The sequence below is a fragment of the Rhinolophus sinicus genome, chromosome 15, assembly GCF_057876585.1.
Source record: "Rhinolophus sinicus isolate RSI-liver-muscle chromosome 15, RSI-T2T, whole genome shotgun sequence".
NCBI lineage: Eukaryota > Metazoa > Chordata > Mammalia > Chiroptera > Rhinolophidae > Rhinolophus > Rhinolophus sinicus.
This window is the reverse complement of record NC_142515.1, coordinates 95548138-95560199: the sequence shown is the minus strand read 5'-3', so window position 1 is coordinate 95560199 and position 12062 is coordinate 95548138. Positions and strand designations below refer to the sequence as shown.

The 12062-nt window shown below is 51.9% G+C and overlaps 2 protein-coding genes across 4 annotated transcripts; one reads left to right on the top strand and one right to left on the bottom strand.

The window, feature by feature from the left end:
• The first annotated feature begins 2016 nt into the window (after positions 1–2016).
• EPOR (erythropoietin receptor) lies at positions 2017–7443 on the top strand. The gene is made up of 8 exons (XM_019744817.3): positions 2017–2481; positions 3288–3423; positions 3773–3951; positions 4028–4185; positions 4624–4777; positions 4862–4949; positions 6234–6321; positions 6412–7443. The coding sequence occupies exons 1-8, from the start codon at positions 2367–2369 to the stop codon at positions 7012–7014; spliced, it is 1521 nt and encodes a 506-aa protein (XP_019600376.3). The 5' UTR covers positions 2017–2366; the 3' UTR covers positions 7015–7443.
• Positions 7226–10677, bottom strand: SWSAP1 (SWIM-type zinc finger 7 associated protein 1). Of its 3 annotated transcripts, XR_012498096.2 has the most exons (4): positions 10092–10677; positions 9210–9502; positions 7496–8320; positions 7226–7409 (listed from the first exon to the last, which is right to left on the bottom strand). XR_012498096.2 is itself a non-coding variant. In XM_074338159.2 (3 exons), exons 1-3 carry the CDS (start codon positions 10338–10340, stop codon positions 8281–8283), a joined length of 582 nt encoding a protein of 193 aa, XP_074194260.1. In that variant the 5' UTR covers positions 10341–10677; the 3' UTR covers positions 7226–8280. The 3 variants fall into 3 exon arrangements, 2 of the variants coding, with proteins under 2 accessions (XP_074194260.1, XP_019600386.2); XM_074338159.2 differs by having other exon boundaries at positions 7226–8320; XM_019744827.3 differs by lacking the exons at positions 7226–7409; positions 7496–8320 and having other exon boundaries at positions 8796–9502; positions 10092–10669.
• Between the last annotated feature and the right edge of the window lie 1385 nt (positions 10678–12062).

The window sequence follows — 12062 nt, the reverse complement described above, 5'->3', positions numbered from 1 at the left end:
GCAGTGCCAGGTTTAAATCCCACCAGCTCCACCCTCCCATGCAAGGAGAACTGCTTTTTCCCGTCAGCTCCAGCAAAAGCCCCAAATCAGATGCCCACTGGACGAACTTTTGTCATGTGGCCACCCCTGAACCAAAGACTGTGTTCAGAGGAATGTAATATGCTGATTAGTCAGGCCTGGGTCCTCTCCCCATTCTTTGAGGAGACAGAGAAATTTCAAGTCACAGGAGTGAAATCTGGAAGGGCACAAAAATGGAAATTACATTTGGATGCTGTTACTAGGAAAAGGGAGAATTCTGGTGAATGGGCAAAAATCATTGCCCAGGGTTCTAAACATTGTCCTTGGAGCAATAATGGGGGATGCCCAGGCCCTGTCTGGGGTGGAAGAGAAGATAGAAGAATCTAAGCATAATGTAGGGTCTGGTAAAAGACATTGCAGTACACAACATCCTACTTTACAGGCTTTGGGGGGGCGGCTGCTATGAGTATTAAGACCTTAGGACCAACTGGATGTAAGTACAATATCCTTGAACTAGCTTAAGAAAATAATGTCTGCATGATGTAATATGTGAATTATATATGAATAAAATACTTGCTTACTATGTGCAGGCACTGTTTTAAGAAGTTGACATAATCTATCTCATTTAATCCTGATACTTAGCCCTATGGAGTAGGCACTACTATTTTGCCTATTTTATACATGAAAAACTGAGACTAGGGAGGGTTAAGTAACTTATCCAAGTAGCATGGGAAGTGGCAAGGCTGGGGCAAACCTGAAGAATCTGCCATGTGCCAGAACATGTGCTCTTAACCCCTGGGCTAGTTTGCCTCTCGTAAGAACACTTTAAAGTTCCTGCCTCTTTTTCTCACAACACAGAGTCCACATGTCAATTTCCTGAGGAAAAAATTCTCACTTGTTTTTAAAAAGTGCAGGGGTACTCAGACACAGCTGTATCTAGTGACTAGCACAAGATCAACTGTTTCCTTGCATCTCTTAGCTGGGGTTTTCTCTAATCTCCACAAATATTTCTTAAGCTTCTACTGTGCCAGTCTCTGTTCTAGGTGCTGGGAACACAGAAATGAACAAAACAGACTAGTGGGGGCAGTGAATCAATAATAAAACATCAATATCATATGGTAGGTGATATTAAGGGAATGCAAAATAATAATAATAATAAAAATAATAATAATAAGCTGTTCAATGGCAATGGGAAGTGTGGGATGGGAGGGTTACTATTTTAAATAGGATGGTCAGGGAGGGCTTCATTGAGGAGGTGACATTTGGGCAGAGGCCTGAGTAAAATGAAGTGACCCCTGGTATTTAGAGGAAGAGCCTTCCACCAGAGGGAACAGATGGTGCAAAAGCCCATGTTAGTTTCACCACCAAGCAATTTCTTCACTCCTACTGGCAAAAAATGTTCTTGGCTACTCCATCTGCCCACCTTGTTGCCAAATAGAAAGCGACACCACCTCTCCCAGTAATGCCAGGTAAAGTCCCAGGATGGAAGCTCATTGGTTACATCTGAATCACATGCCCACTCTGAACCAATCACTGTACTCCACAGAATGGAGGGTTCTGCTTAGCTAATCTAGGTGGGCAGGAGCAGTGCGGTAGGTATCCCCCCTCCAAGCGTGTACCTCTGTGGATTTTACCCAGTTTAAGCTCGGCCCAAAGATAGCTTCTATGGTGTGTTCTATAACTACTTTCCAGACTATTGAAAGTAACTGCATACTCCTTGTAAAATAAAATCCCGAGTATACAAATGTAAACAGCAATTTTTTCCCAAAAGAAAAACTAAATCTCACACTCCAGAATATATGTAATTTTACAAATATAGGATCATATTGTACATGCAGGTTGGCAGCACTGCCTAGCACTGCACACTCAACAGCTGGTCACTATTACGATGATTATTTATTCCTACCAAGACTGGGAAGAGATGTTGATCAACAAGATAATATCTGTAGCTTACATGTTTGGAATGTTTGGTATACGCCACGCCAAACTTCACAGATGAGAAGGCTGAAGCTCAGATAAGGTAGGTCACCTTCCCAGGGTCACACAGCTAGAGTGTGTCTGACGCAGAACACCGGAGCTATTCCCTCCCCTCAAGCGGCAGCGGGGCCCTGGAGGGCCCCTGCTCTTCCCTCCCGGCCGGGCAGGGCTGCTGCCTCGCGCTTATCTCAGCCAGGGCTGCCTGCTGGTCCCGCCCCCTCGGGGAAGCTGCCACTTGGAGGCGCCTGGCCGGGAAGGGCCTGGTCAGCTGTGTCCGGCGGAGGCAGCTGCTGACCCAGCTGTGGAGTGTGCCAGAGGTGGAGGAAGGGGGAGGGCAGGAGCTCTGGGCCAGCCGTGGCAGGGGCTGCATCATGGATCACCTCTGGGCGAACTTCTGGCCTGGAGTCGGCTGCCTCTGTCTCCTGCTCGCTGTGGCCGCCTGGGCTCCTCCACCCAACCGCCCGGGCCCCGAGTTTGAAAGCAAAGGTAAGGATGAGGCTGTGTGTGGGCCCCCGCACTGGGTCTTGGAGGGCAATGCTGGGGCCTGAATTTCTTGCTTGTGTCCTGGGGCTCACCCTGGTGTCTATAAACTCCTAGGGTGGGTCTTGGTGGGGCATGCGGCAGGGAGTGTGTGTGTGTGTGGGGGGGTCTAAGTCCCCGGACTGAGTTCTGGGGGAGAAGCTGGGGAGGGACTTCCAGAGAGCCTGGCACACATCCTAATAGTGTTGGTACTCGGTCTGGGCTCTGCGGTCTAGAGTCCCTGAGGTCAGGGGAACTAGCAGACCCTCCAATGGGGGAGAGAGGAAAAAGCCCGGGTGCGAGTCAGAGGGGCCTGGCCGCAGGCTACTGTAAACACGGTTTGTGCGGGCACCAGATCCCTAGCCCCAACCGGTGAGGGAGGGGGGCGGGGGGCACGGTTGGCGCTATCGGACAGCGGGGAGCCTGTGGAGGCTGATAGGGGGCCCCGCCTCCTCCGCACACCCCCCCAGGCTTGCTAGTCCAAGGCTGGGGAGGGCCCGGCAGCTGGAAGCGGAGGCCTTGAACGCTGCGCGCAGCCGGTCGCGGGGTGGGCGGGTATGTGTTGGGGTGACAGTAAGGCAAGCAACCTGCGTTTAGCAGTTGGGGGAGACACCACCTCTGCGCACCCCTCGAGGGGCCGCGCTGGGGTAGAGAGCGGGGTGGGGCTTTTGTCTTATCTGTCCGAACAGGCAGCGGGAAAGAGGGGGAGGGCGCTGTGGCTCTAGGACAGGGCTCGGCTCTCCTGACCCCATCTTCTTGCCCCCCACCCCAAGCGGCCCTGTTGGCGGCCCGCGGGCCGGAAGAGCTTCTGTGCTTCACCGAGAGGTTGGAGGACTTGGTATGTTTTTGGGAGGAAGCGGCAAGCGCCGGGGTCGGCCCCGACAACTACAGCTTTTCCTACCAGCTCGAGTGAGTCGGACGGCGCAGGCAGAGCGCCCCCACGGGTGGAAGGGACGGGCAGGCACGGACTGGGGCTGGGGCCGAATGGCATCTCCCCTGTTGGTCACTGGTGGGAAGACCGCGGGGTCAGGGCTGACACGTCTCCTAATGGCCAGGGCGAGAACACTTCGGTGATCACCGCTGGGGAGCAACCCCAAACATCAGGTCTGGGACAACACCACACCCCTCCAAATCAGGTCTAAGGCGTCGCGTACGTCGGGGATGGGACGCCCCCTCGTGTTAGTGTCCAAAATGCGCCCACGGTCCAGGCAATACCTCCCAACTTGTTCCCTACCCTCCGCGGTTACTCCGCACACAGGGGTGAGTCATGGAAGCCATGCCGCCTGCACCAGGCGCCCGCGGCCCGTGGAGCTGTGCGCTTCTGGTGTTCGCTGCCTACGGCCGACACGTCGAGCTTCGTGCCCCTAGAGCTGCGCGTCACAGCGGCCTCCTCTGGCGCTCCACGCTACCGCCGTGTCATCCAGATCAACGAAGTGGGTAAGTTCGCCCGGAATGCCGGAGTGGTCGCGAGGGGGTCTCGGTCTCCGCCCACCAGAACAACCCTTTTCGGCAGTGCTTCTGGATCCCCCCGCGGGGCTGCAGGCGCGGCGGTCGGACGAAGGCAGCCACGTGATACTGCGCTGGCTCCCACCACCTGGGGCCCCCATGGCGAACCTCATCCGCTACGAGGTGAACATCTCTGCAGGCAGCGCAGCAGGGGGCGCGCAGAGGGTAAGGTCCGCCCCTCCCGCCCCTCCCCAAAGGCCCAACCCTTCTAAGTCCCGCCCAGATGATCACCACGACCCCACCCTCATGGATTAGCCCCTGGAGGTTGCGCCCTTGACGCCCGACATCCCATTGCACTAGAGCCCAAGAAGCTCCGACAAGGCCCCTTTCTCAATGTCTCCCAGCTCACCTGAATCTAACTTGTCCCAAAGTCTAGATCCCTCATGGCCCCGCTCCCTCTGTGCTTTGTCTCCGAGTTACTCGGTGCCCCATCCTGATTGTCTCCGAGCCTTCCTGGGCCCCACCTCCTACTTTTTTTGCCCTCCCGCCCTTCCACCGTGCTTGGGCGCCATCCTTCCTTTCTCTGATTGGTCGGCGTTACCTGCCCGTCGCTGTTCGCTCCGCCTGTATTGCCCACACCTCTCACCCGCGCTCCGCCCTCAGGTGGAGATCCTGGATGGCCGCACTGAGTGCGTGCTGAGCAACTTGCGGGGCCGAACGCGTTACACCTTCATGGTACGTGCGCGTATGGCCGAGCCAAGCTTCGATGGCTTCTGGAGCGCCTGGTCGGAGCCTGCGTCGCTGCTGACTGCTAGTGGTGAGGCCCCAGGCAGGGGTGTAGAAGGAGCTGGGGCGGAGTGTGGGGCAAGCCCACCGCCCTGATTTCTTACCGGCTCTCCAGACCTGGACCCCCTCATTCTGACGCTGTCCCTCATCCTCGTGCTCATCCTGCTGCTGCTGGCCGTACTCGCCCTGCTCACCCACCGCCGGTAAGCTCCGTATTCTGGCACCAACCCCTTCCCAGACCCCTCCCACCAACGTCCCCCTTTCACTGTGGCAACCTAGGCTCAGAGAGGGGCAGGCATTTGCCCAGGGTCACAGTCAGTGGGAGGGCTGGGATGCAAGACAGTCCAGACCCAGAGTCTTAAAATGTTCTGCTCTGAGGGACATTCACCTAGTTTTCCTTCTACTTCAGTGGCTGCCCCTTCTTGGATTCCTTTGCTAATTCCTTTTCCCGATTTCATCAACTTTTGTAAAATCAACGAGATGGGCTTAACGAAAGATTTAAGCCCCTGAGTGTCTCCCCATCCCTGTTGTCAAGCTCCTCAGATACTTTATGATATGACCTGCCATCCTGAGGTTTTTGTAATTCTAAGCACATACCATGTGGTTTCACGCCCCTAACCCTTTTAGCACATGCTGTTCTTTCAGCCTGGAATGCTCTTCCTGCTTTGCCCACCCAGCAATCTCCTAGTTGTCTTTCGAGGCCCTGTTCATTTATTTCTTTGGAAAATATACAATTGAGTGCCAGCTATGTGCTAGGCATGGGGGAGAAAGTGGAGAACAAACCAGATATGTCCCTGACCTTGTGGATCTCATAGTTGAGTCAGACAACAAACAAGGGAACCAACAGATATTTGATTATAAATTGTGATGATAGCACAGAAACAAATGGGATATGGGGACATGACAGGATGTTTAGGGAAGACCTCTGGGAGGTGAGATCAGAAGTGGAAATCTGAAGGTTGGAAGGCAGCCACATGAAAATCAGGGAGAAGAAACTCCAAGTAACAAGACCCTGAGGTGGGTATGAGCTTGACATTGAAGCAGCTACAAGAAGAGCTCTATGGTTAGAGCAGAGTGTGCTAAGAGGGAGTGGTAGATGATGAGATGTGACAAAGTCAGAGTATGCAGGGCTTTCTGCAGCACTGTGAGAGGAGATTGGATTTTATTCTGAATGCACTGGAGAACCATGGCAAAGAGTGAGAGAAGTAACATACTGGACCTCCAGGCAAGCCTGAGCCAGGTTTAGTGAACACAAGGCACTATATGTTGAAATCATACGTCCTTCAAAATCCTGTTTCAGTTGCCCTCCTATAGGGCCCTGCAGATGCTTCAGCCAAAGCCCCTGATCCCCAGCCCGTATGTGTTCATCTGCTTTCATCACAGCCAGGGGCTAGGAGTGTCTGTGCTCCTGTGACTGGGTGCGGAGAGGGTATTGGTGAGTATTCAATGACACATGCCCATGTACTTCTTTCTTTTGGTTTCACCAGGACTCTGAAGCAGAAGATCTGGCCTGGCATTCCAAGCCCCGAGAGCGAGTTTGAGGGTCTCTTCACCACCCACAAGGGTAACTTCCAGGTAGGTGGCCTGGTTGCCCCCTCAGGGCCTGTGGCTTCCCTGCTCCTGTGGCCAAACTCATCTCTGAGCCAGCTGGTGCTGTTTTTCCAGCTGTGGCTATACCAGAACGACGGCTGTCTGTGGTGGAGCCCCTACACCCCCTTCACAGAGGACACATCTGCCCCCGTGGAAGTCCTCTCTGAGCGCTGCTGGGGGGTGACACAAGCAGTGGAGCCAGGGGCAGATGCTGAGGGGCCCCTGATGGAGCCGGTGGGCAGTGAGCATACCCAAGACACCTATCTGGTGCTGGACAAATGGCTGCTGCCTCGGAACCCGCCTAGCGAGGACCTCCCACAGCTTGGTGGCGGTTCGGACATAGCAGCCATGGATGAAGGCTCAGAAGCATCCGCCTGCTCATCTACTTTGGCCCTGAAGCCAGAGGGGGCCTCGGCTGCCAGCTTTGAGTACACCATCCTGGACCCCAGCTCTCAGCTCTTGCGCCCGAGAGCACTGCCCCCTGAGCTGCCCCCCACCCCACCTCACCTAAAGTACCTGTACGTCATGGTGTCAGACTCTGGCATCTCAACTGACTACAGCTCAGGGGACTCCCAGGGAGCCAAGGGGGGCTCATCTAATGGCCCCTACTCCAACCCTTATGAGAACAGTCTTGTCCCAGCTCCCAAGCCAACCCCCAGCTATATGGCCTGCTCCTAAGACTCTAGTCCTCAGATACTTGGGGACCCAGCATGACCTCAAGTGCTAATCCAGGCACAAGACTTATTGGGCAGGGTCGGCAAGGCCTCCCTCAGGACTAGGGGCATTGCTGACCTTGGCTATGTGCCCAATCCATCCTGCTCAGGAAGTCACAACCTTGCAGTATTTTTAAATGTATAGGGTTTTTTTGGTATACACACACACACACATATGCATATATAAATATATATATGTTTTTGTATCATGACTTCTACAAACACCCTGTAAGCCCATAAATATATATATATAAGTTTTTCTATCATGACTTCTAAAAACACCCCAACTTCCCTGGGTCCAGGCCATAGGGGCAGCAGTAAAAGGCTGTGAGCTCAGTCTGAAATTCAGGACCTGGAAATCTGGATAACAACCATAATAAAATGAATTAGTATACGAGGTCGAACAATTAAGTTCACGAACTCATCCTAGAAAAAGTGCTACATACCTCATTGCTGAATATCACTATGGTCACTTTCGAAGTATTCCCCTTGGGAAGCTATGCACTGATGCCAGCACCTAGTCCACCTTTCAAAGCAATTTTGGAACTTTTTCTGGAATGGCCATCAGTGCTATCATCGGATTACCCTTGATGTCCTGAATGTCATAAAAATTTCTTCCTTTCAATATTTCCTTTATCTTCAGGTAAAGAAAAAAGTCATTGGAGGCCAGATGAGGTGAGTAGGGAGGGTGGGTGTTCCAATATAGTTGTTTACTGGCTAAAATGTCCCTCACAGGCAGTGCCGTGTGAACTGGTGCATTGTTGTGATGCAAGAGCCATGAATTGTTGGTGAAAAGTTCAGGTCATCTAACTTTTTCACGCAGCCTTTTCAGCACTTCCAAATAGTAAACTTGGTTAACTGTCCAGTTGGTACAAATTCATAATGAATAATCCCTCTGATATCAAAGGTTAGCAACATTGTTGCAACAAGTTCTCGAACTTAATTGTCAGACCTCGTGTAAGTTACACTAGCTGCCATAACAACTCCTAAATCTGACTGGCTTAGCATATTAAGTGGTTTCTCTCTCATATTTCAATTCAAACAGGTGGGCAGCCATCTCTGGGAAGAGTTAGAAGCCCAGACTCTTCCTGTCTGTAGCTTCACTATCCCCCAGGGCCACCCTGGGGTCTTTAGATGGATCCTTTGCATCCTGTCAGCCAACAAGTAAAGAGACAAAAGAGTCTGTGGGTCATTTTAGGGATCTTGCGTAGAAGTAGGCGCCATCTCCTCTTCACAAATTCCACTGGCCAAAAATGGTTACATGACCCCACCTAGAGAAGCATGGATGGCAAGGAAGTGTAGTTTAGCTGTGCACCCAGGGAGAGGAAAGCTGTTTAATGGGCCTCTATCTCATCTGTACCACTAATAACATTAACTCATAGGGTTTTATTCTATATCAGGCCCCATTCTAAGAAAGCACTCTCATGACACCAAATGTTATCAAGTGGTTCAATGGGAGTTCAGGTTTAACCACTTTTTAAAAGTTTGACATAACCTAGGAAAGTTAAACATATGTATACCTTCTGTTCCAGCAATTCCACTTCTAGGTATATACCCTAAAAACCTTCACACACACACATCAGGACGTATGCCAGAATGTTTATAGCAGTAAAGTTAATCTGATGAATAAATTGGGGTATAGTTTACCCATGAAATTATATGCAGTAGGGATAAGGAAATGAACTAGAAAATGTGGCTGAATCTTCGTAACAGTGTTGACGGGGAGAAGAAAGAAGTCTCATAAGATTACATTTCTCATGAAATTCTTTATAAAGTTTAAAACAGCAAAACAAAACAATATGTTGATAGGGTACAAATGTGCATAATGTTATTTTTAAAAGAGAAAGAGCACTTGACATTCTTTAGGTCTTTGAATCTGCACATGTCCCTGAGGTAAGTATTCCAGCCATGAGAAACTGAGGTATAGAGAGGTGGTCACACACCAAAGTTCAAGGGTGGCCTCCAGAACTTGAATCCTTGTTTGAGCTAGGGTCACAAGACTGTGTAGGCCATGGGGTGACTGTCATCTCTCCATCTGGTTGAAAAGCCACCCACCACTCTGCCCTGGGGCCCAGCCCACCTGGCTCCAGGCAGGCTCTGAGGCAGCGCTGTCCTGGGCCTGGTGCTTCCAAATGCAGCCAGCACTGGGCAGGGAAATACCTCTGGAGCAGCGACAGCTGCAGGGCATCCCCACTGTCTCCCTCCTCCGGGGTCTGGAGAGCCACAATGAGCCCACAGCCTCGGCCAGGCCCAACACGGTGGCTGAAGTGGGCAGCTGTGTCCAGAAGCAGGGCAGCCAGGTAGGCGGCTTCCTGGTGCCCCAGATCTTCAGCTAAGTACTCCTCCAGGCCATCAAGCAGCAGAAGGGCAGGAATTGGCCCCTGGGCCTCATGGGCAGAGCACAGGAGCTGGAGGAGCTCACCCGTTGAGGGTGGGTACTGGAAACGGATCTTCTATTGGGAGGGAAAAAAAGAAAGGGCCAGATTCAGCAGAGGAAGCCACCATAGCAGCCCTGCTTCCTTGCATACTTTCCTGGACGAGGCTCTCACTCCCCAGACATCTGCTTCCAGAGTGGTCAAATATTCTTCTATTCACCCCCTCCTTTTTTAGCCATCACTCATCACTGTTGCCCGATATTAGTTGAGACAAGGTATGTCTTTTTGCCAAATTTCTAGGGCAATCTTTCCACGCAAAACCCATCCCTAGCCTTCCCAGTATGACCTCATCGTTGACTCCGGCTCCTCTGGAACCAACTCGCTTCGGGACAACAACCAGGTTTAGCCCGGGCCTTACCCGCCCTGATGCCACCATTTGAGCACCGCCTTTCGCTACCTCCGCCCCTTTATTGGATAGTCTTTCACTCAATCTTAAACCCTCGCAAGTCCCGCCCCCGGCTCATTCCTCACTGCGCCACCCTAATTAATGGCAGTTCCGGCTCGCCCTTCCTTCGTACCCGCCATTGGTCTGTATACCTGTCACTCAACCTCGATCCGCCCCGCCACTGGCTGGTCAGCCTCTAGTCCCGTCCCGTCTCCCCGTTACCTGTAGTCGCAGGGGGTCGAGCACTGCCCGCGTCCTGTTGGGCAGGCTTTGCAGAGGCCTCCGGGTCAGGAAGAGCACGGGGCCTCGGCCGTCCCCTGCCGTCTCCAGGGCCGCCGCAAATAACAGCGCTGTTTTTCCAGAGCCTGGACCGCCGAGCAGCAGCAAAGGCGGTTCCGCTTCGGCTGCACTCTCCTCCACGGGATCGGCCGCCCTGCCCCGTCCCAGCACCCGCCTCAGCGTCTCCGCCATCCACAACGTACCTCCGCGCAATTGGCGGCCCGTTCCTGCCCTTAGCCCCTCCCAAGCCGAGGCCTCATTGGTTACGATGCACTTGGCTTCTCCATTGGTCTGTGAGTCTGTCCATCAAAGATCGGACTCTGCTATATTTTTCAGTAGTGAAGGGGCAAATAACTTAATCTGAGGAAGGAGGAATGCTGGCGTTTGGAGGAGAAAAGGCCCTTTCCTTGGTTGAGTCTGCTGAGGCAAGCAGCACGAATACTATTATTGTGAACGAATCAGCTAATCAGACAGATATAAGGGTTGAGAGTTGGAGGGAGCGGTTCTTCCCTAATCACTGACGCATTAAAGTCTCCTGGCCTCAGTTTGCTCACCTGTAAAATGGAACTCATGATATCTCCGAGGAATATTGCGATGGGCATGTGTCTGTGTGTTTCTGCTGATGTCACCCAATGACAGTTGAGAAGCAAAGAAATGGAGTAGCTTAGTACTTGTCTATGCATCTGAGTATCGGTACAAGTTGGGGGTGTATGTGTTGCAGGCTCAGGGACATTTGTGTGCAAAACATTAGAAGCTGTCTCTCAGAGTCTGTGAGGAGTCTCAACTGGCTTCCTCTATGGCCTGGGGATTTCCTAGGTCCTGCTAGGGATGGGGGGCGGAGGCAGCACCGTAGAACAAAGTAGGGGCCAGGAGAAACAGACGGGCTGGAAGACTGAGGGAAGGCCATGGCAGGGACCTTGTTTGCTTTGTTCAATTGGTAACTCCAGCGCCCAGAACAGTGACTAGCTCATTGTAGATTCTCAATATATGCTTGTTAAATGAATGAATGAAGAAAGAAAGGTAGGATTGATGAGAAACTAGGAGAGAAGGAGGAACAAGGTGAGTGATCGCTGGCTGGGGCTCCTCAACGACTTCGCCCTAGAGCTGCCACTCAAGCCCCTGTTGCCCTGGCAACTCTGTCTCTTGGTAACTTGAAAGTAGTGTCGTTGCCAGGAAACCCAGGGGCACTGGCGGAACTGAGATTTCCTGGGTTTTCTCTCTCCCTCTGAGACTAGAACTCAGCTCCACAACATCCCCCAATACACCGACTCAAACAGCCGGTACCTACACACACACACACACCCCATGGCATTTCTGCATATATGCCACTTCCAGAATCCCCATCACCCACATGCTCACAGCCCTATCCTATCCTGACACAAAGTATCCCATACACTCTCCCACATTCACGCCCCCACACCCTTCCCTTGAACACCACCAGAACACACTGATACAACAGTATCATTGCCACCACACACACACACACACACACACACACACACACGTTTCCTTTCAGCTGATGTTCCTGCATCTCTTTCTATACACACACACACAGATAAAATACACTGTTACACTGCCTTGTCAAAAGTTCCTCAACCCCCCCAACAGATATACAACCCGTGATTCACCTCATTTTGCAACACTCCAAATGCATAAGCACCCAGTAGTGATACTGTATCACACAGTTAAATACACAAGAGCATGTTGAACATAGCCCCATCTCAGGTCCTTTGTATTTGCCGTTCTGCCTAGAGAACTCAGCTCCCAGATATCCCTGGACTCATTTTCCCACTCCATTTAGGTCTCTGCTCAAATATCACTTACTCAGAGAGGCTTTTCCTGACCACCTGTGTAAAATCACATACCCTTTACTCTTTAACTGCTTATCCGTCTTTATTTATCTTCAAATAAGTT